This window comes from Taeniopygia guttata, chromosome 2 (genome assembly GCF_048771995.1).
Source record: "Taeniopygia guttata chromosome 2, bTaeGut7.mat, whole genome shotgun sequence".
NCBI lineage: Eukaryota > Metazoa > Chordata > Aves > Passeriformes > Estrildidae > Taeniopygia > Taeniopygia guttata.
The window spans coordinates 2,772,103-2,796,178 of record NC_133026.1 but is presented as its reverse complement, the minus strand read 5'-3'; the positions used below and the strand labels follow the sequence as shown (position 1 = coordinate 2,796,178).

Below are 24,076 nucleotides of genomic sequence, written 5' to 3'. Positions count from 1 at the left end.
GAGCTCTGTTAAAGTCACTGGGCTTACAAACATGAAAAAGATTTTTCCCAGCATGTATTTCCAGAATTTAGCTTTAAAAGCACCTTTTCCACAGTTCTAAAAGAAAAAAAAAAATCTGTTTTTTTCTGTGATTATTCATACAGGACAAAAGTTATTATACAAGTGAGAATGACAACTGTGGTAAATTCAAGCAAGCAAACAGTGCTTATTGTATTGATAAGCACATAGACAGGAATATACTACCAATATTGGAATACAGATTTGAAAATCAAATAACACATACTGGGAAAAAAAAACAAACAATAGCTGAAAGGTGTCCAAAAAAAAAAAATTACTTCACTTTTCCCCTCTCTCCAAAACCATGGTTGGCTTTTAACATCATCTTACCTTGAATTGAAGTATAGAAAGTAAATTTTTTTAAAAAGTCACTGCTATGCCTCTGTTAAACCAGAATAAATTCATTTAGAAAAGGATACAATGAAACTTAAAAAGGAATGTGAAAAGCTTTGGAAGAGAATATTATAACAATAATTACAGTATTTACTACTGCTGCCTCAATAAGGCCATGCATGTATAAATACAGCAATTCTGGTTTTATCTAGGAGCAGCAAGCTGGAAGATGGCTCCATTTTTTTCTGCCCTTTGTTCTAAAAGAATAATAAAAAGAATGAATCATCAGCCAGGCAGGGAAATTGAGCAGAAAAAAACTGAAAACCCCCTATTTAAGGCAAGGATGGCAGCGTGTGATGTTCTGTAGTGCAATCCCAGACTCTGCAGTGCCCCTGATCCCAGCACCCCACAAAGGATGCTGCTGGGATGAGGCTGTACCTTTTCTCCAGCACAGCCACCAGCTCCAAGAGCTTTTTCCTCTCTGCTTTGGCAGCCTGGCACAGAGCACTTTGCCTTTTGATCTGTCCCAGCAGCGCCTCCCGGCTGGAGCTGTCCGTGCCAGCAGACCTGAGGGAAGCACAAGCACAGAGAGCCTGGTTCCCACTCCTGAAATGAAAGGAACGAAACAAAGCAGCATTTGAGCAGTAACTCCAATACACGTGTCTGAAGGTGAAGGCAGGATGCAGAGCCAGGCTCACCACCTCCCCCCAGCACCCATCTCTAGGCTGCAATAAATAGCACCGAAATATTTCGATATAGAGTCACAGGGAGTGTCATTAGAAAGATGCTTCCCCTCCCCATCACCCCTGAAAACAAACTTCCACCTCTGATCAATTCATTACTCCTGACTCTCCTCCCGCTGCTGCTGCCAAAGTAAAGGGAGATTGTATCTCCCAAGTGCTACACTGAACTATTAAATGCCCTGCTATTGATTTTCCCCCTCTGAAAGGCTTCAGGCAGCACTTGCACAATGGCTGTTCTTGTGTCCAAAATGTGCTGAAAGGAAGAAGCAGTTTTCCCATGCATCCCATTATTATGTAGTTCATTACTTCTCTGACCTCTCAGCTTTCAGGAACACCTTCTTTAGAACAAAAAAAGCAGGAGAAATCTTGGTGGTTGGGAGTAAAAAGATTGGTGTCAAACAAGCAGTCAATTACAATATTAAGAGAGAAATCAGATGTTAGAGCTCTCAGACAGCTTCAGGTAGGAGGGATGGTGCAGGAAGCTTTCATTACAGAAACAAGGCAGGCAGAGCAAGGATTCCCAGCAGCTTGCAGAGCATGGCAGAGCACTTTCCTGGCTGAAAATGAAGTTTATATACCCACCTTCCAGGTGGGATGAGGAAGAAAGGCTCTGTGGCTGCTGACTCCACGAGCACGTGGCCCATCGCAGACACTGTGCTGGGGGGAGGAAAGCTGTGTTAGGGGCTTCACACAGGGCAGCATTCCCAGAGCTCCAGTCCTTTCCCAGGGGCTGTGTGTTGTAGGGAAAAACTCCCTCACCTCACACCTTCACCCAGCACTGGCAGAGGCAATCCCAGCTCTGTGCAGTTTGCATGTCACAGATTTCCCTAACAAAGCGACCCCTGCTCTGCAATGCAGGGCACAACTCATATTTCCCAAAAATATATTTTTATATTTAAAAATATCTTTCACACAGCTTTATGAAATCTGCTTTGTGAAAACCCTCAGGAAGATCTGTCAGGTTCATTGCTGTAAGAGGAGGAGCCAGCTGATAACACTGGAGTTATCACTGCCAGCCTGGATGAGCTTTATGGATAATGACGTGTGCTTGGGACACTCCATTTAGGAGTTTGTGTGTGTTTGGGACACCCCATTTCAGTGTGTCTGTGTTTGGGACACCCCATTTCAGTGTGTCTGTGTTTGGGACACCCCATTTCAGTGTGTGTGTGTGTGTGCATTTGGGACACCTCATTTCAGTGTGTGTGTGTGTGTTTGGGACACCCCATTTCAGGTGTGGGTGTTTCTTTGGGACACCCCATTTCAGTGTGTGTTTCTTTGGGACACCCCATTTAGCTGTGTCTGTGTTTGGGACACCCCATTTACCTCTGTGTGTTTGGGACACCCCATTTCAGTGTGTGTTTGTTTGGGACACCCCATTTCAGGAGGTATTTGTTTGGGATACCCCATTTAGGTGTGTGTTTCTTTGGGACACCCCATTTCAGTGCATGTGTGTTTGGGACACCCCATTTCAGTGTGTCTTTCTTTGGGACACCCCATTTCAGGTGTGGGTGTTTATTTGGGACACCCCATTTCAGTGTGTGTTTGTTTGGCACACCCCATTTCAGGAGGTATTTGTTTGGGATGCCCCATTTCAGGTGTGGGTGTTTATTTGGGACACCTTATTTCAGTGTGTTTCTTTGGGACACCCCATTTACCTGTGTGTGTGTGTGTGTGTGTGTTTGGGACACCCCATTTAGCTGTGTCTGTGTTTGGCACACCCCATTTCAGGAGGTATTTGTTTGGGATACCCCATTTAGGTGTGTGTTTGTTTGGGACACCCCATTTAGTGTGTGTTTGTTTGGGACACCCCATTTAGTGTGTGTGTGTTTGGTTCACCCCATTTAGTGTGTCTGTGTTTGGTTCACCCCATTTAGTGTGTCTGTGTTTGGGACACCCCATTTAGCTGTGTCTGTGTTTGGGACACCCCATTTCAGGTGTGTGTTTGTTTGGGACACCCCATTTCAGGTGTGTGTTTCTTTGGGACACCCCATTTCAGGAGGTATTTGTTTGGGACACCCCATTTCAGTGTGTGTTTGTTTCCTCAACACAAATTCAGCTGCCCAAAGCCAAGTCCCTGCAGACTCCCCCCATGTTTCCTTACTTTAGCTGTAGCTAACAAGAGGATAAAGCCTTAGTTTTGTGGAAGTGACAGATGTGCCTTCTGGGCTAGGAGTGGTTAATCCTAAAATCAAGTTAAGGTTCATACTGACAGCCTTGGCCCAGTCTAAAAATGCAGATTTTTACTCTGCCACCTCCAAAACGTTTAGCATCTATTTATAGCGGTTTTCATTTCACCTTTTCTGATAGGAAAAGATGATTCACTACAGCCAAACAGAATTGAGAGTTCATCAGCATATTAAAGTTAATGGAAGAAGTGAGCCTTGCTGGCCAAGTTATTAACAGCTCTCAGAGTTTTTCAGGATCATTCATTGCCCACCTGACACGTCAGCTCTTTCCACTACAGAGCCCTTGGCCCTGTACACAAGCAATAATTTATGCATTGCACTTAGTGGTTTCCACAAAGCCATTACCCAGCTTTGGTTCCTGTTACCATCAGCAGACATGTGAGGTAAAAAAAAAAAAAAAAAGGGATAAAATATAAATTTGCTCCAGGAGAGCACAACAACTTCTGCAGAATTAGAAGGGGGGGAATTAAAACAGTCAGAAGGATGCAGAAACTTTTAAATTAAGGATGTTTTAATACCAACTCAAAATCATAGAATTCTTCTTATATTTTATAGTAATGCTTTACTTAGACCCAGAGATACTCACCTGATTTTAAAGCCAAATTGGGTGTCTAAAGTAATGAGGGAGGAAATTACACAGAAGAGATCAGTTGTAACTTTATCTTAATGAAAAATTTCCCCCATCCCCATCAGACCAGTCTCAAATTCTCACTATCAATTAGACTATGAACTCTTTAGCAACAAACTCGGCAGAAAATTAACAGGGAAGGATATAACTTGCAGTGGTACCATGGTCCCTTTACACAGCCAGAGTGACCCAGAGTCACATCAGTGTAAACAGAAATCAGATTTATTGCTGCACTAAGATTAGTGTAATTTACACAGTCCTCAGCAAGGCTTTAAAGAGGGTGTTTGGTAAGAACAAATGATGTGGTGTGTTTTCAACATTTCTGCATGTAAATCCTACTCAAAGAGCATTTATTGATTTAAATAATGCACCAGTGATTTAATGCTCACCTAAAATGGCACTTTGCATTCACTCCCCACCCTGCTCACAGAAATCTGCTCGTTAGAAGCCCCATGTCTCATAAGGGAAAAGACTCCCAGGCACTTCAGCTGACCACATAAACATTATCTGAGCTGCAGGAGGAGAAATAGCTGCACTACCACCATGCCAAATCTAGTAATGTCTACAAGTCTGTACATCCTTCTCAGTTCCAGGACAAAAGTCCAAGAGATAATGTGATTAGAGATTCCCATATATTGCAAACAGGCTGCCACAGCTGTTGGCACAAAGCACTTGTGGTTTGATGAAACTCCCTGGGAAAACCAAGCTCCTGGATTACTCAAACAACTCGAAATATTGACTTTCTGATTTTCTTACCAGGCAGATTCTGTCCTTCCAGCTCTGCTGCTGCCTGACCCCTCAGGTGATCCTGAGTGCTCAGAGCATGGTGGGTGAGCAGCTCCTGACTCGTCCTGTGGATGGGCAGATGTCTTCTGTTAATGGTGGAGCATGTTATAAAACCAATTATGTAGTTCAGAGGAAAACAGCTGCACCAATGCCAAATCAGCAGCTTTTGATCATTGCTACAAGCAAGCCAGAACTTTTGATTTACAGGACTCTGCAGAAGCTTTGCTTTGATTCCCATCCATTGCAAGATGAAAACAAAGCAGAAGTCAGTAAAAAGGGCAGTTTCATATGAAATCAGAGTGCATTAATAACCCACAGTGCAGCAGCATCACTGCCAGCACAGCAGGTTTGTGTCCCTAACCCAGGTTTGATCCTGACATCTATGCTCCAGCCCCCATTCCTGAGGTATCTGGCAGATTCACAACCTCACCATAACCCCAGGAGGGCTTTGGATCAATAAATGGGATGCCCAAATACTCTTCACAAATCCTGACTGGGAGACAGCAGCAGCTGCTGATGTTGATGTGACACATTTGTTTGCTTTCTCCTTCCAGGAGCCAAGGGTGCTGAGCACTGAGGAGTCCCCAGTGCAGCCCCAAGTCCTGCTGCCAGGCAGTGACAGTCCTGACATGGCCCATGTGTGGAGGTGATTGGTATCTCTGTGTTTGCTGCTGCTGAAACAGCCTCAAGTTATGCACAAAGGAACTGAGGAGTACAAAGAGAATTCCTGCTTTATCATTCCATCAGGAAAAACTGTCAGCAGGACAGGGATCACTGTCTGGAGGCAGCAACCATCCCAGATAAGAAGGACAAGGAAGTGGAAGAGCAGATCTAAAGTGATTACCAAGTGTGCTCCTCTAATTAATTTGTTTGCCTACCTGAAGTACGAGCTGCCCAATCTCCTTCTCCAGCATTTGAACCTTTGTTTCTCTGTCAACCACCAACTTGCTGAGCTCATCTATCAGGGTGCCTTTTTTCTGAATCTCAGGCTCCAAGTGCTGCCCCATCATCTCCTGAGACCCCTTATTCCCATCCTCCTTCTGGCTCAGGCCCTTTAAGATCTCCTGCATTTGCTTCTGCTGGCTCTGGTAAAATAGAAACAGGTGAGATCTTTATTTTGTACACAATAATTATTTTAAACCCCACAAGATAAATACCCATTTAGGAATGGTAGGGAAAGCCCCTGCCTTGCCAAGCCCATTCCACTGGTGCCACTTTGGCAATGTTATTTGTTATGTTGATCTGAGCTATGGTCAGATTCAATTTGCTGCCAGCTCTGCTGCTCAGTGTAGCAGAAAACAGAGCAAGAAAGGCTGGCCTTTGATAAAGAAGTGACTTTTTCCATAAAATGAATGAAACTCGAGATTTCAATGTGCTTTTTGTGGAATTAGAACATGATTAGATCATGTGATAGTAATATTAAAACTGAGGGTACTGTGGGGTGACAGATACAAGGCCAGGCTGCTTCACCAGTATTTTGTAGGTTTTTTCCACACTGACAAATCTAATACCTGTCAGGCAGTTTGTTCTGTCAGGCCAACAACCTGCAAGTAAAGTGCTTTTGTGATAGAAGGGATAAAGGAGATTAACCATCCCTTCCCAAATAAACTTGCATCTTTCTGTACTAATTTTAGTAGGAATACTCAGAAAAAGTGACAAGTGTTTTTTGGTTCCCCTAATCTGCTGGTCAGCACCCACAGTGCCTGGTGGGAGAAGGGTGAATGCTAGCTGAGCTAAAACCCACTCACAGCAGCAGGGAAATCTGAGTGGTGTGAAACTAGTGAGGAGCTGGATCAGGAAACACAGAATTAACCCTGCTAGGAGGTGGCATATTCTTTACTATATTTGCTATTTTAATTGAGGAAGGCTGCTTAGAACCATGGCAGGACCATGACAGCAGTTATTTATTTCTTTCTCAGCATCTTTGAGCCTTTGTTAAAACTCTTGGTTTTGAAGAGGCCAAATCCTCTCAGCTACTGAATGTGAGTGTGCACATGGTTTAGTGCTCGTGGTTCAGCTTGTGTGTTGTGGGCTGTGCAACAAAATAAATGGAGTTTTGTTACAAACAAATAAATTTCTGCAGGACTGCAGGCATTCTAAGGAAAAAAAAATATCTGCCAGGGCAGCTGAAAGCAGAACAAAGAACACAGGCCAGCACCTTGGGTCAGGACTGAAGCCCTTCCTCTACCTACTTCAATCCTTCTGCAAAATGTTTCTGCCAGTCCCTGCAGCTCAGGGCACTGGACTGTAACTGGCACACCTGGTGCTGTCTCACAGCCCTTCCATGACCTGATCCAAAATGCAGAAGGATTTCAGCTGACAGAGAAACCTCTGGCTGTCACAGCTGGATCCATCAGGCTCCTGTGCACCCTGAGGTGGTGTGTGCCATGAAAGGACATGATGTTTTATCACCTATAGAAACAGGGCTGGGACCAACACAGACTGTACCAGCAAGGCATCTATGAGCTCATCATCGTGTTTCCCTTTCTCCAGCAAGGTTCCAATCTGTCCCTTCAGTGTCCTCACTTCTGCACATAGCATTTGGTTCCTGGCTTTTGAGGCATCAAGTTTTTTTTTCAATTCCTCATGGTTTTTTTGGAGAGTGTTGTGTTGCTCAGAGAGTTTCTGCAGCGATGTAAAAGGAAATGAAAATTATAATTTATCACCAAATAAAGCAAAAAGAATCACGCATTACCTGGTAGATTCTAAAAAATGGGACTGGAATACTGTATTATTCCTAGGGAAGCAGAAATTATAAATGCTATTTGCTGCCTGCTTGCCAGCATCCAAAAAGGGTCTGTCTGCTCAGGAATCCAGGTGGTCTGGGTTGATTTTCCATTTTTCTGGATTCTGACTCTCCATTATTCTGTTCAAATGGAGAAGGCAGAGCCCTACAGACACAGGAGGTGTGAGAGGATGTCTGTGTTTGGGATGAAGAATGCACACCTGGCCAAGGGGTGACAGGGCTGCTAAGGAGTTTGGGGACAGCTGTAGCAGGGCTTGGCTGTGAAGTGGGGCAGAGCTTCCTCTAGCAGATCAGGTGGGTTTGTGAAATGGTTTTGGGTAGGCTGTAAACACCCTGAAGGCAGGACAGGTTATTACACAGCGCTCCACACCCAAACAGAACTCTGTCAGCTCACAGGATTCTACCTCCAAAGATTCCTTCTTTTCTTTTTCCAAGCTGCGAATCTTCAGCAAGTTCTTCTCTTGGACTGACAACTTCCTTGGATCAGGAAATGCCAGCAATCCCTCATCCAACTCAAGCAGTGAAGCTCTGATCTTTTGATGACTCAGTTTATGCTCCAGCTCCTGAACCTATGGCACAACAACGACAACTCACCCAGAGCTTTACCACAGGTACAGGGCAAAGAGGACACAGCCAGAGGCAGCTCAGATTATTTCTTGATATTTTCATGGTCAATTAACACTAGCAGTGTCTGGTTTTTCAAATTGAAATTTAGCTGCTAATAAACATGCAGATTTTAGGACATCTGTGCAGGATGGAGATGTGGGACATGTGGGAGCTCTGTGCCTTTGTGGAGCCACATTTGGAGGCCAGACAGGCACTCCAGAGCATTGGAATTGCTGCTGTGTGAATCCAAGGGAACTCAGCTTGTCAAATGCTCACTGCAGGCTGCTTTCATAGGCAGCAGAAGGAGCTGGGCACTGCCACAGCTCAGTTCCTCTGCCCTGCATTGGAGGAACCTGCCCCACTTTTGATCCAGTGACTGGATTTACAAGATCCCCACTGACTACAGAAGGGGCCTGAGGAGTCTGGATCAAAGAAATCTGTACCTTAGAGCAGAGAACAGCAGGAACAGTGGTCAGATGAACCCCAGGCAGGGATAAAACAGGGGGAAATGGAATTTGCTCAAGGGAAAGCAGAGGTTAAAAGTCTCAGAGTGAAAAAAAAAAATCACAGTTTGATGGCATATAATTGAACAGCAGAAAAATAGGAAAATTACATATCAAATTTCCCGAGAGAAGTTTTATTTAGATGCAGACAAAACTGCCTCTCTGCCTCCTGCTGACATTTCAGCTAAACTCTGCCCTTCAGAAGACTCAAGAGTTAAAGATTTTACTGAAGCTCCCGAGGGAACAACTTGAAAGCCTGATCTGGCCTCAATTCTTCCCATCTGACTCCAAGCTCTGAACAAAGGTGTCTAAGTCAGAGCACAGACACTGACAGGGCTCCTTCTGTTCTCAGTGGAGAGACAGGCACCTTCAAAACACCCTGGGACTTGAACTAGGCTGCCACAGCTCTCCAAGGTCACTGAACTCCTTCCTTTGACACAGATGTGAAAGATTCCCAGCTGGAATACCAAAGCTTGCAGGGATGCAGAGTCATTAACATGGTGTGCACACATTGACAAAGAGATGCTAAGAATTAATGAAGAAATAACAGTGCTTTTACCTTAAACTGAGGTGATAACTGTACTTAGAAAGAGAATTCCAGCTGAAATGGCACCTTGCAGGGTCGTAACTCACCTTGGTTTGGAGAAGAAGAATTTGCTGAGCTCGTCCACGCCAGTTGCCAGAATTGGCCATGAGATTTTGGATATTCACATCTTCCCCAACTTCTTTGGCTAAAATCTGGGAAAAAAGATTAATAATAAGGATCAACAGTAAGGCTTAAAAGGATGTGTTGGGGAGAGGGAAGGAAAAGCAGCTGTCTCTAACAGGGAACACAAGCAGTTTTCAATATACACAGATATTTTTGATATGATGAATATTTACTCAGGAGTAGAGTGGAGATATTGTTTTCATACACACCAGGAGCTAAACCAAACTCCCTTGCAAAATTCTGACACAGCTAAACTTAGTATGAAGAGCATTTAAATTATTTATAAAAAGGTCAGCAGAGTTCTATTTTTAGGACCACATTCTCTACTCTGATCTGCATTGCAGGTCTCCTACACAGAGGAGGGAAACCAAAGAGAATCAGAGCATATAATAACACTTAAATCCATCATGAATCAGAGGGAAAGGTTATTCTGGATGTCATTCCAACAAACTCTTTAAACACATGCTTTAGTTCAAACATGACCTTTAATCCCATTGATTCACATGGGACTGGAACCTACATTAAAAGTAAATACATAATTAAATGTATGGGAAAAGAGGAAAGAACCTGGATCTATGTCACAAACAGTTCTGCTGATCTGGAACTTTAAAATTCAGAAGGATTTGTGTCCAATGGACAGCTGGAGGCAAAACATGAGATCCCTGTGTCCAGGAGCACAATTTCAATTCCAAACCCATTCCTGGTATCTTCCTCACCTCCCTGCTCCACTGGAACAGCTCATGGGGGCCAACCAAAGGCCAAAAACCTCCCAATTTCCCAAGCCTGAACCTCCTGCAGTGGTCCCAGCCCCAGACTGCTCCCTGCAGTGGTACCTTTTGGGTCAGCTTCAGTTCCTGTTTCAGATTCTGGAGCTGGTTCCGATATTCTGTCACTTTTACGTTGGCTGTGCTCAATTTTTCTTGCAGTGCTTTCACCTCTGGATTTTCAGCCTTGGAGGAGAAGAATGTACTCAGTGAGAACAGAACCCTCAGGGAAAAACTGAAGTGATTAACATCCATGGATCCATCAGGACCACTGAATTTTTTTTTCCAGACCTAATTTTTGGGCCATAGAGGAGGTATAGGGGAATTTGGTCCCAAAAGTGGTGACAGGGATACATCCTTGTTCTACAAAGGAGCTGAGTATCAGCTGCTGATTTCCTCATTTCAATTACAATTCCTACCAAGTTTCCTTCCAGCATTTTCAGAGTTGATTCCTTGATTCCTGCAGCATCACCACCAAGGGAATGGATTTTTTCTGTGGCTGCCTGGAGCTGGAAAAGAACCTCATTGTTAGTGTAGAATGGATGCAGAGAACAGCATCAATCCATGGAGCATTAATTAGCAAAAAAGTATAACTTGGATATTTATGTACTCTAAAAAACAAAAAAAACCCCTTAATTTTCCCTTGTTTTTTAACACAATCAGTAGGAAAGCATAATTCTTTTTTTCTGAAATGCTTCCCAAAGAGTTACATTTTACTGTGGAACAATTTCAGAAGATGTCTTTGACTTGCTGAGATGGGATAAAATTTCAAGTATGGAGACTTCTGAGGCATTTTATCACCAAAAGTACCTCAAATTAATGTTCATATACATAAATCCAAAACAAGCTCAGAATATTTCATAAAAAGCAAACAGTACTCAACAGAGGAATATAAAAGGAGAACTCCACCTGACACCCTGAAACTGAGATTTAATGGTGTTAAGGCTCTTTTTCTTTAGTTGGGAGCTCTAAAGCAGCATTTTTTTAACTGCTTTAAATAACTTAATTTATTATTTAGGAATAAAGACTCTGTCTCTGCTTGCTTGCCACAGCAAAGGAAAATGGACATACAACCCCTCCTGCTCTGAATCATGCCCTATGTTGGTGTTGCAGAGATTTCTAAATGAATGAGAGTGCAGAAATTTTGGGCTGGAAAGGCCAGGAAGTGTTGCTCTAAAAGTTTGGGACTTCATTATTTGAGGTGGGTGGAAAATCTTGATTATTTGCCTGAATTAAAGAAGGCTCTAAGGAAGAACTCCTTCATTAAATGGGGCATCTGGGGAAAAACTCAGAGGCAGCTCTAGCTGAGCTAAAGACTTCTGACTTTAAGACTTTAAAACTTTAAGACTTCTGACTTTCACTCTTTTTCATGGGTTAGGATCAGTCTTTCTATCCAGTTCATAAAGTTTTGTAGTAAATGAACTGATAATGAGGAATTTCAGCTGGAGCTAGCAGCTGCTGGCTCCAGTTCTCAGGAAATTTTCTGCAAACATCCCTTTGCTTACGTGGTCCACGCTTTGCCAAGTGATTGTTCAGTGGCCACACCTTCCATTCTGTTTAGGGGAACATAATAATGGTAAAATACTTATCATTCACAGATTTTTCAGTTTTTATGCAAGGAAAGAGCTAAAATTATGTAAAATAACAGTGTTTTCTATCTATCACGCTACATTTTTGGTAGATACCTCCCAGTGTCAAACACTGCTTTCATTTTACACATAATTTACATCATCTTCTTCCCGAAATGTTTGTGCTCCTTTCTTTTTGTGCCAGAATCCAAGAAGATTTAATTTTTGTTTAAATAATGGTCATTACACTTCTGCAGTAGGGGAGAGGAACCAAGTTGATTTTTCCTTAAATTATTCATGAACTGCTTCACTATTTGTGTGATTTTGTAGGTCCCAAACTACACCTGTGACTTGTTTGCCAACCTGCCAACTATTTGACAAGACCCCTGTGACCAGAACACTGTGGATTTATGCAGAAGTTCTCAAAAATTTAATTTAATCTATGACTTCTTGATCTTTCAGGTAGCTGGGGGGAAATTCAGGTAGACGTATGACTCATGATAATAAGTGATAGTGAAAGACTGAGTCAAAATACATCTGTCAGCATTATTGATTCATTTAACTGATGTCTTCTAAGAAAGCAAAGTTCAGAAAAAAAATTTAAAGCTATATTAAAAAATCACCAATACTGTGTAAGGAAGAGGAGCAGTAGCCAAAGGACAAAGCAAATATTGACATCAGGACATCTCATTTTCAATTCAGCAGCCACCTGAGTAAAATTACTTCTGTGAAAGGCTGGCAAAAAGTCACAGTAAACCAGAAAATTTAATCTGCCCAAGTGAAGATTTGCTGTCTTATATTATATAGTTTGGTGTTGTCTCAGTTCTGTAAGTACTTATTCCAGAAAACAGCTTTCATTATAGGGATAACAAAAGCTTAGAAGAATAAAGAACTAATTACTGACTGGTCTTAACGAGGTGGGAATGTAAGACATAAAGGTGTGAAACTTACTTCTCCTCACAAAAAATAAATAATAAGAGAAATAGCATTGCCAAACTGGTAGAAAAGTCTCTGTGCTTCTATAAGTGAACATTCCTAACTGCTATTTGATAAATCCTTGGCTCATTGTAACTTGGGGATATCCTTTCCTAGCTCCTCCTGTCTGCAGAGGTGAAACAGCTGAGGGAACACATCATGGACAGAAATGAGCACAACCCAAAGCAAACACAGATTTAAGAGCAAATTCGACATGGGAACATGAACCAAACACGTTTTCTATCCCAGAGGCTGGGCTGCCATGTTTCATTGTGCAAAAAGAACAAGAAAAAATGCCTCACTTCTCTCTCCAGCTCCTTGACTTTGTGATTCAGCTGCTTCACTTTGGCTCTCTCGCTCTCAAACTCAGCAGTGACCTCGCGGTTCTTTTTGGCCAACTCAACGATTTTAGTGGCAGCCACGTCTCCAGCTAAACCAGACACCCCTGCAAAGAACACATCAGAGCAGAGGGCACAGCTTGCAGGCAGGATTCAGAACAAACCAGGCTTTTGTTCTCTGTCACAATGCACTTCCATTGTCCTGTCCCTTCCTCTCTGAGCTGTGCCAGGCACTTAAATGAACAAGTGAGGGAAGAATGTCAGAGGTGCCAGCTGGATGGGTTGGTCCTTTGATTCTGCAGCACACCAGGGCCACATTTCACACTGTGGCAACAGCCACATGTCACAGGGCCACAGCAGTGGTCGTAGCAACATTATTACCTAGAGAGGGCAGTGGTGTTTCCTGTTCACTGCTGGGAACAGGATTTTTTTGGTATTATCACAGGAAAAGGCAACACTCTGCTTTGCCTGGTTGTTTACTACTGGAGGAGCTGCTGGGACAGAGGTGTGAACATTTCTAGACATCAGTCCTCAAAGGTCAGGCACAATATTACAGTTGGGTCCTGGACAAGGTCCAGGAAATTTCATTGTGCCTATTTATAACTCCCTTGGGATCACACAGGGAGCTTTACTGGATGACTCTTTTAATTGCTCTTTTAATTAGCCACGTCTCTGTCTCCCTCATCAGGGAGGGTTTGATTAGTGCCACAAACAAATCAAACCCCAGACCTGGCTGCTGTGTCACCTGGCTCTGGTGAAAAGCACACAGGTGAAGGGAAGCTCTTGTACATGTGCAAAATCAATGTCATGGCAAACAATGTCCACAGAAAGCTCCAGCTCAGCAAGGAACATGAGCATGCAACAACAAACCCTTGGTGGGACGTGTGAAGACTGAACTTGGCTGCTGTCATTCCTCTTAACTCTTTCATCCTCCTTCAGAGCTCTGCAGTAATCACTTTTCTCTGATATACATTATATTCACTTATACAAGTGAATAGTGAGGCTCATGTACCCCCAGAGACATTAATGGGGCTACACAGAACACAGCTGAGAACAGAATTTGTTCCTGTGCCACTATTTAAAAAAACATGTAAAGAACATAATTTATTGTTTTAAAGGAATTTATTTTAAAAGCATTTAAAATGCTTTTTTAAAAGCACTTAAAATCAATTCATTATTTTTAAAAGCACTGTTCTCATTCCTTTGTGTGATTTATGTGACCCCTCCCACCTAGGAGCTACTTTCACCTCAGTTTTCAGGATAAATAACGGCAGCTGAGAATCACAGTAAATACTAAATTAACCAAAGACAAGTTGCTGCTTCCATGTTAAATTGATGGTCTTCAAATGCATTGCACACACTCACCCAAGGCTTTTCATTCCCAAGCAGTGTGGGGATTGCCACAGGGAAAACAGAGGCAAGGGATTGGAATCAGCCAGAGAAGCTGCAACAGCACATCTGGCTCCTGGTCCTGACTAGGAAGAGATTATCACCTCTCCTAAACACAAACTACAGCTGCTTTTCAAGGATTAAGGTGTAATTTAATGTTATTTAGTTCTCTTCGTTGCTGGTTTCCCCCTTCTCTTCAAGCCTGGTCATCACTGCTGTCCTGACCAACAGTGGCACCCAGTGGAGGAGGTGCAGCCTGCACAGTTCAGCTGTCAAAAGACACCAAAATCACTTTAGCAGCTGAAGTTTGCATTCATCAAGCTGAATTTTGCACTCATCCAGCATTTCCCTGTTCAGACAGAGAAAAAAAGTCACCTGAATAAGAAATTTAACCCTACAGAGCAGAGAAAGCTGCAGCATAGCTCTTGACACTAACAGGAAGTTTCCCAAATAACATTTCTATGGAACATCACTAATTTTTTTGTGCCAATAATAGCAAGTTTACAGTTCTATGAGGAACAGAAATTACTGTGTACCCTAAAAGAGCACTTCTCTTTTCAGGGACATTTTTTGGTCATCAGCATCAAGCAAACCAACATGAGGAGAAGACAAAGTTGCTGTGTTTACCTGACAGAGCCAACCTCTCCTCCCGTACTCTTTTCTGGAGCTCCTTTATTTCAAAATCTTTCTCTGACACCAGTCTGTAGAGCCTGCAGTTCTCATCCCGGACCTCTCGGAGCTGATCCTGCAGCTGCTCATTCTCAGCCTCAAGCAAACTGGGAAAAAATAAACCAGAATGGCAAATAATGCACAAATAGAGGCTCCTAGAAAAAAAAAAATGAAACAAGTGCCTGATAGATGGCTGAGCTTATCAGGAGTGAGTTTAATGAATTAGGCAGAATGTTCTAAACCTCAGATAAAAACAAAAGCTGATTATCTGATCTATTCAGATAACATCTTCTTAAAAAAAAAAATCTGCACTTTCTTGAGCTGTCTGGGGAAAAACACCACAGAGTAGGTGTATTGAGATTACCAAATAGTGTCATCTCAGTTTTACTTACCTGGTTCTTCAGAGGAAATCAGGCAGCATTCAGCATGTGGGACATTCAGGCTTTCTTTTCTATACTTGACAAAGCCAAGAGAAGCCAACAGAGCATTGACTACAAAGCTGCCCCTGGGGTCTTTTAAAAATCAATGTTTTAGAGCAATTCATAAAAGACCAATTTCCCATGTCCTCAGCTGATTCTCTTGGAACCCGGTGAGCACCAGTCTGTATTGTTAATGGTGCCTTTTGGAATTCATTTAGAAACAGAGAATACCAAAAGAGCCCTCTGAATAGAAAAAAAACAGCCTTGCTTCTCCTATTCTTCAGGACATTTAGCAACATTTAAAGGTTTCATGTCTCTAAGACATCCAGAGAATTAATAACTTTAATCTCTTTACTGCCCTGATATGGTGGGTCCTTCAAATACAAAATCGAGGAGCTGCAGCCTCAGGGGCTTAATTCAATTGCAGGAGTTCAGAATTATCTGAGCTCTCAGGCACAGGATCCTAGAGAAAACCTGGGATTTAATATAATTACCCACTCACAGGTGACATTTGGGCTGCCCACCTGACCCCAGCTGCTGCTGGTGGAAGATGCAGGTCTCCAGTGTCCCGTGATTCCCATGTGGAAGTTCCTGATAATCTACAGCATTTCAGCAACCCAGACACCTAAATCAGCTGGATGAATTGACTCCTAGATTCTCATTTAACCCTAAAAGTTTACACTTTGGTGATGTGGTTTGGATAAAGCCCAGTTGTTACAGTAGGTACCTGTAGACACAGGCAAGTCAGATGTCTCAATAATCATCTCAATTTTTTTATTCCACAGTTTTGGCAGCTTTTAGCACCCATTGCACCTGGGAGCTTTTAAATCCAGCCTCTATCTGCCCATGGCACAATAAATGCCCTTAATGCACTGCCACAAACAGCACAGCCAGTTTAGGAGAGGATTCACAACGCATAATTAAGAAATGCACTTGTGTTTCAAAGCTGCAAATCAAAGGGAGATCAAAGGCAGCTGTTCACAAAGGAGAAGAAAGCAAGGAGCAATGTGAGCAGAGGAGAAGCAGAACTGAGTTATTCCCACATGAACCACTCAGAAGAGTGAGCAATGAAACCCAGATCCAATTAGAGACACCTGGACCAAAAGATTTTGAACAGCTGGGGGATTAACATGGAAAAAAGGTTCTAAGCTCTTAACACACCTGAGCAGTGAAGTCTTCTGAGAGCTGGAGTCCAAGTCTTGAGGAAAAGCACTTAGAGGATGATGGCCAGAAATCCCAACTGCACAGAGCTGGAGTTGTCTCTGAGGAACTTCCCACCCCATCCCAGAGTGACTCTCCCTGTTACAGAGGCTACAGAAAATGAGCCAAAAGAAACAGGCTGCAAAAGGTGCCCCTTTTCACTCTCCTTCAAGGAATCAAAGCCAGGTGGAGCTTATGAGCAGGGCTCTGCCTGGAATTCAGGTGGTTTCCCAGATTGCATGCTCTGTTCAGGCCAAAAAAAGTACAAAAAAAGTAAGGAATTTAACTTTTGTCAAATTGTGTCTTTCCCAACTCTTGTTAGAGATTCTCCACGTGATGAGGAGAGTCACTTAGATACATCAAGTACACCAAACAGAGAAGGGAGGATAAAGTTACAGAGAGAACAAAACAGAAAGGCAGAAATATCAGCTAAACACTTGTCTAAAAAAGACTGGGGAGTAGGATGGGAGGAAGGAAAAAAGAATTCCCAAGGCTCAGAGGAAGGGGGAGTTCTGAGAGGAGAATGTTTTCTGATTGCTGCTATAAACAACAGTGACAAGCTGAAATCGCTGCCACTGCAGGCCATGTGCAGTCCTGTGATCCTGAACAGCCCTCTGATGTGTTGTCATGGGAATATTGCAGAGAACACCCTGGTGAATCCCTTCCAAAAAGAAACCCTGCTGGCTTTGATCACTCACAACCACTCCTCCGCTGAATGTACACAAGCAAAGGACAATCCAGATAGATCTGCCACACCTGCCATGTCAAATAGGGACTTCTGACAGTCAGTGACACAGCAACAAAGGTGAATAAAAAATCTGGGATTACTCAGGCCTCAGCTCTAAATAGCAGAGAACTACTGGGCTTTCCTGTACTCTGCACACTGCCCATGCTGTGCCATGGGAGCACCTAAATCCCTTTCCTCTGCCAAACATCTGAATTATGAGAATCAGCCTCACAGAAATTTTTTAAAAATCAGATTTCCATCACAATCTTCTACAGATTATCAGAAGACTGCTGAAAGGAAGAAGACAGCTGGTAGAGGTCAGACTTGGGGCCTAACTTGGCAAATCAGACAGCTCTGATGAGGCACCAGTGCATGAAGGAATTTCTTCACCTGGCTTCACCACTGCCACACAGCAAAGCCCTGCACAGCCAATGTTGCACTAAGGTAGAAAAATCATAAAGAAAGGCTTCATAAAACCAAGCCTGCTCTGTTAAAATCAGTGGCTGCCCTTGTCAAAGCTAATATTTTGCAAGTTCCCATGTGAAAGCAATGCTGGTGTGAGCAGTTCATTAACATAACAATCTATTCCTTGGTGAAAAACAACTGGCACCTGTATAAACTGTTTTTTACACCATTAGATAGAAAAATGAACATTATCTCTCACAAACAACTTGTCATGGACATACACCCTAGGGGTTTGAGTGACCAATCAATATAGAATAACAACTTGTTAATAACCAATAAGGAATTGGCAAGAAAGCTACTGACCAATTGGACTCCCACACAAGATCTGTAAAACTGAATAAAAAGGATTTATGCAAATAAAGAATGGGCTTTTTCCACCATGAAGAAAATGGAGTCCCACAGCCAGCAGTGCAGACACCTTTGGGGTGTGTCCAGCCCCAGACCTGTTCTAATCAGGAGAAGTATTAATTGGGTCAGAGGGAAAGGCTGATTATATTCTAGAAGGAAGAGAAATTATCTGAGCTGGGGCTCTAAATCCCTGCTCCAGTACTCAGCTCAAAATAAAACACAAGATTAAGGGAGATCCATACAAAATGCCCAATATCCTGATAATCTTATGATCCACCAAATCAGGATATACTGCAAAGAAATCCCAGGGAACACTCTTCTGCACTGCCAGCCTGTGGCTTGCTCCCATTAGCTGCTTTGCCTCTGTCCACCTTTGGAAATTATTCATGTAGGGAATCTATTTGCTTAAACCTTGGCAGGAACTAACCAGCAGTTCAGAGGGTGCCAGTGACCCCAAAAGGCTGGATTTTGTCAGGTAGTACCTGGCTGCCCCTTCATTTGTAAAATACTGATATTAAAGAGCACAGCACAATGCCCTGAGGATAATTATGGACAGGGAGAATCTCCTCAGGATAATGCAAGCCCAGTGTGTGAAGACACAAAGAGTTCTATCAGCTTAATAATATTGAGTTTCATGGGATCATAAGCAAAATATACTCCAGTGACTTCCTGAAGGAATGGTGCTGCCAGACCTTTACCTTTTGCTGGCATCTTCATTTACAGGAGGTCCTTTTTTAAACAGGTTTAGATCACTCAGGGCTCTTATAGTCTCCTTTGTGCTACCAGTGTCCTTCTGCCTGTCCTGCTTCTCCTTCTTCATCTCCTTCAAGTTCTGCAGCCGCCTTTGCTGTTGCTCCTGATAAGCCTTGAACTGGCTTTTGAAATCTTCATTCACTTTTCCATCTGGCTCCATTGTTTACTGAAAGCATAACAAGAGGAAAGTAAAAAGTGAGAGGGAGCAGAGATCAGCACTGCTCTGAGAAACATCCCCTTCTGGCAGCTGCTCTGCAGCTTTTCCTCGCTGACCTCTGCCCAGGCTCCCACCACCTCCTCCTCTCCAGCCTGGCTTCAAGTGCCTTTTTCCAAAAATGGCTTTTAAACAGCCCTTTTAAAAAAAAAAAAGTTGTTGGGTCTTTTTCACTCCAAATGTTCCTAAACAGACCTGTTTAAATAAACATTTTAACAGAGGAGCAGGTTGGGGCCAAATCCAAGGCAATGTGGCAGCCACGTCACACTGGATAAATGGAGCACAGAGTGTTTGGGACCATCCAGCCTCCCTGCCCATGTCCAGGAAAGATGCAAATCCCCCCAATTTTTGGGTTAATGAGAGAGAAAGAAAAATATTTTTTTCCTTATTCTCCCTTTAGGGAAGACAAAAGTGTGGCTTACACCTTTCCTGCAAATTTCTAATCACTGAGTGATGACATTAAATAATTAAATAATAATATATTAATTATTAAGTATATTTAATAATAAAAATATCTTATGAATAGATATTTTAAAATGTTGATATTGCTACCCAAACATTTTCTTAGGATGACTAAAGGCAGTTTTCTGATAAATTGCAGCCCCTTTCTCCTTCTCTTTGACATTTATTGTGGGCAAAAAAACCCTATTGCACCTTTGGTCCAGGAAAACCAATATATAAATACCTCTAAAGGCACGCCCTGCACTGAGTAATTAACACAGGGCCTTTCCCACACTGAGGGAAATCCAATTATCCTGATTAGTGCACCAAAAGGCAGAATGTTCCTTTATGTATTTTATAGGCAGAGAGTCACCTGGACAAGGTGCAAGGAGCAGAGTCTGGTGCCTCTGCACAGCCCACAGGGCTCAGGGCATGAGGGATCAAAGAATTACTGAGTCAGTGAGGTTGGAAAATTAATTTCAATTGATTCAAGCTGATTCTGAGCTTTGGAAAAAGCCTGCAAAGATAAGGAGTTCATTCCATTTACTTAAGCAAACTGGATATAAAAGTTAGAGAGCTTTTCTGCTTTCAGTAAACTTTGGGTTGATAATTAAATTTATAATTAGATTGGACCTCTTCATAGATTTAGCTACTGACCTTAAAGATAGCAAAGATAAGCAAGAACATCTTCAAACAGTAGTTGTCTCTGTTCTGAAAATATCCTAGAATTATTAGCAGAGTAACTATTTTAGGCTTCATGATTTTTCTCAGAATTTTCTTTACTTCGACTGCACTGCTGATTAATTTATTATGTCATAACTTCTGGACTTATTTACTAATCTATAGGCCAAAAATGTGCATGGTACTCAAAGTTCAGCTCCAATCACACAATGCTAAAATGGAAAAGCCTTCTCATATCCTTGGGTCCAGCCATTAACCCAGCACTGCCACCAAACCTTGTCCCCAAGTGCCACATCCATGTGGGATGTGAACACTTCCAGGGATGAAGCGTTCCACACTGAATTGTTCAACGCTTCGAGTGATGAAATATTCCCAAATATCTCATCTAAACGCCAATCACTTGGTTTTTAAATTTTTTCAAAGTTTAATAATAATGAAATGGTTATAAAAACAGTAATACAATTAGAATAATAAAATTTAGAGTTAGGACAATTACAAGACAATAAAAAGCAAGAATTAAGGATGTCTGGATGCTCTCGGACACTAAGTCATGAAAAGCATCCCTTGTGAACAAAGGAATAACCTTAAAAGCAACAGCCTCTTACATATTCATATATCCTTCATGGTTATGCATACATTCTATTTAAAAAAAGAAACTCTGACTGGTATATGTAAGCTTTTTCTGTTAATCCCCACAGTGTCTTCGAGTCTGAGCAAGGCCTGAAGAAATTAGCTTCTTCTGATAAGAAAACCATAAATTTCTTTCCTCTGGAAGATTCAGGTGTTCCTCAAAGCAACTATCTCATTCCTAAAAAAGAAACTCCCCCCCACATACATAGTCTCTATTTTAACATTATGTTGGAACCTAAAACTATATTTAACACCCTATTTAAGAGAATTAATACAGCATAACTTTCTAACATTACACATATAATATTCACGGTAATATTTGCGAAAAGTCAATCATAAAATATGCATTTTTCCCATCAACCATCCAGGCAGGAGGCAGCAGGTGACACAGGAACTCACACAGGTGGCTTTAGGTGGGAACCTAAAACTATATTTAACATCCTACTTAAGAGAATGAATACAGCATAACTTTCTAACATTACACACATATAATATTCACGGTAATATTTGCGAAAAGCCAATCATAAAATATGCATTTTTCACATCAACCATCCCTGGCTCCAGGCAGGAGGCAGCAGGTGACACAGGGACTTTGGAAAGTCCCCACAGGAGGAGACTCCACGCTCTTTTTGGTTAGACCCTCAGCGGAAAGAAGTTCTCACCCATTTTAAGGCGGAAATTCTCGTGTTTACGTCTATATATTTTAATTACAAACCCGTAGCTGTAACTGTCACCCACCCGGCTCGCCACTGTGACCTGCCAGGACCCGCTAGGTCCTGTTCGCCCACCGCGGGAAGTGCTGCCCGCACCTCTGGCCTACCCGAGCCGCGTTGCCGATGGCACCGGGAGGCTGCCCGGGGCTGTCCCCGTTCCCCCGTTCGGCGGGAGCGGAGCTGCGGCCCCGGTTCCCGCTGCGGGCCCGATGCGGTGCCCATGGCAACGGCGGCGCGCGCTGCCCTTCCCCTCAGCGCGGCCGCCATGATGGCTCCCCCCTCACGGCGCTCCCCGCCGCCATGATGGATCCCCCTCACGGCGCTCCTCGCCGCCATTCCCGCCAATCCCGGCCCCTCGCACCGCCTCCTTCACGGGCTTTTCGCTAATGTTACAGTGAATGTTATGTGTGTCATGTTAGAAAGTTATGCTGCATTCGTTCTCTTAAGTAGCGTGTTAAATACAGTTTTAGGTTATGTGAAAAATGCATATTTTATTATTGGCTTTTCGCAAATATTACCATGAATATTATATGCGTAATGTTAGAAAGTTGTGCTGTATTAATTCTCTTAAGTAGCGTGTTAAATATAGTTTTAGGTTCCAACATAATGTTAAAATAGAGACTGTGCATGTGGGGGGAGTTTTTTTTTTTCTTGGGAATGAGATACTCGCTTTGAGGAACACCTGAATCTTCCAGAGAAAAGGAATTTATGGTTTTCTTCTCAAAATAAGCTAACTTCACAAATATTACCATGAATATTATATGTGTAATGTTAGAAAGTTATGCTGTATTAATTCTCTTAAGTAGCGTGTTAAATACAGTTTTAGGTTATGTGAAAAATGCATATTTTATAATTGGCTTTTCGCAAATATTACCATGAATATTATATGTGTAATGTTAGAACCTTATGATGTATTAATTCTCTTAAGTAGGGTGTTAAATAGTTTTAAATCCCCACCTAAAGCCACCTGTGTGAGTTCCTGTGTCACCTGCTGCCTCCTGCCTGGATGGTTTATGTGAAAAATGCGTATTTTATGATTGGCTTTTTGCAAATATTACCCTGGATATTATATATGTAATGTTAGAAAGCTATGCTATATTCATTCTCTTAAGTAGCGTGTTAAATACAGTTTTAGGTTCTAACATAATGTCAAAATAGAGACTATGTATGTGGGGTGAGTTTTTTTTTAGGAATGAGATACTCGCTTTGAGGAACACCTAAATCTTCCAGAGAAAAGGAATTTATGGTTTTCTTATCAGAAGAAGCTAATTTCGCAAATATTACAATGAATATTATATGTGTAATGTTAGAAAGTTATGCTGTATTAATTCTCTTAAGTAGCGTGTTAAATACGGTTTTAGGTTATGTGAAAAATGCATATTTTATGATTGGCTTTTCGCAAATACTACCATGAATATTATATGTGTGTAATGTTAGAAAGTTGTGCTGTATTCATTCTCTTAAGTAGCGTGTTAAATACGGTTTTAGGTTATGTGAAAAATGCATATTTTATGATTGGCTTTTCGCAAATACTACCATGAATATTATATGTGTGTAATGTTAGAAAGTTGTGCTGTATTCATTCTCTTAAGTAGCGTGTTAAACACAGTTTTAGGTTATGTGAAAAATGCATATTTCATTATTGGCTTTTCGCAAATATTACAATGAATATTATATGTGTAATGTTAGAAATGTATTAATTCTCTTAAATAGCATGTTAAATACAGTTTTAGGTTATGTGAAAAATGCATATTTTATTATTGGCTTTTCGCAAATGTTACCATGAATATTATATGTGTAATGTTAGAAAGTTGTGCTGTATTCATTCTCTTAAATAGGGTGTTAAATATACTTTTAGGTTACAACATAATGTTAAAATAGAGACTATGTATGTGGGGGGGAATTTTTTTTTAGGAATGAGATACTCGCTTTGAGGAACACCTGAATCTTCCAGAGAAAAGGAATTTATGGTTTTCTTATCAGAAGAAACTAATTTCTTCAGGCCTTGCTCAGACTCGAAGACGTCATAAGAATTAAAAGAAACAGTTAACATACAAGAGAGTTTCTTGTTTTAAATAGAATATATGCATAACCATGAAAGATATATAAATATGCAACAAGTGTATTATTTTAAGGGTGATCCTTTGTTCACAAGGGATGCTTTTCGTGACTTAGTGTCCGAGAACATCCAGACATCCATAATCCTTTGCTTTTTATTGTCTTGTAATTGTCCTAACTCTAAACTTTATACCTCTAATTATATTACTATTTTTATAACCATTTTATTATTATTAAACTTTTAAAATTTTAAAAACCAAGTGATTGGCATTTTTCAGTGTTAAATATATTTCTAGGTTACAACACAATGTTAAAATAGAAACTATGAATGTGGATTTTTTTTAAAGGAATGAGATACTCCCTTTGACATAAGTCAGAGAACACCTAAATCTTCCAGAGAAGAGGAATTTATGGTTTTTTTATCAGA

At 41.7% G+C, this 24,076-nt stretch overlaps 1 protein-coding gene across 13 annotated transcripts in view; it reads right to left on the bottom strand.

Annotated features, from left to right (window-relative positions):
• The window catches only part of CCDC13 (coiled-coil domain containing 13), a 34,050-nt gene extending 12,151 nt beyond the window's left edge, over positions 1-21,899 (bottom strand). For 3 of the 13 annotated variants that reach the window (XM_030264162.4, XM_030264157.4, XM_030264152.4), the window contains exons 1-13: positions 21,617-21,899; positions 18,858-19,078; positions 14,959-15,107; positions 12,907-13,049; positions 10,481-10,570; positions 10,131-10,247; positions 9,222-9,326; positions 7,884-8,048; positions 7,182-7,358; positions 5,612-5,818; positions 4,704-4,798; positions 1,716-1,790; positions 829-996 (exon numbers count right to left, since the gene is read on the bottom strand). In XM_030264162.4, the coding sequence (XP_030120022.4) occupies positions 829-996; positions 1,716-1,790; positions 4,704-4,798; positions 5,612-5,818; positions 7,182-7,358; positions 7,884-8,048; positions 9,222-9,326; positions 10,131-10,247; positions 10,481-10,570; positions 12,907-13,049; positions 14,959-15,107; positions 18,858-19,072 (1,706 nt within the window). In that variant the 5' untranslated portion in view covers positions 19,073-19,078; positions 21,617-21,899. Of the gene's footprint in view, positions 1-828; positions 997-1,715; positions 1,791-4,703; positions 4,799-5,611; positions 5,819-7,181; positions 7,359-7,883; positions 8,049-9,221; positions 9,327-10,130; positions 10,248-10,480; positions 10,571-12,906; positions 13,050-14,958; positions 15,108-16,580; positions 18,165-18,857; positions 19,079-21,616 lie in introns of those variants that run through there. The other 10 variants (XM_030264160.4, XM_030264155.4, XM_030264153.4 and 7 more) reach the window with 9 other exon arrangements.
• Between the last annotated feature and the right edge of the window lie 2,177 nt (positions 21,900-24,076).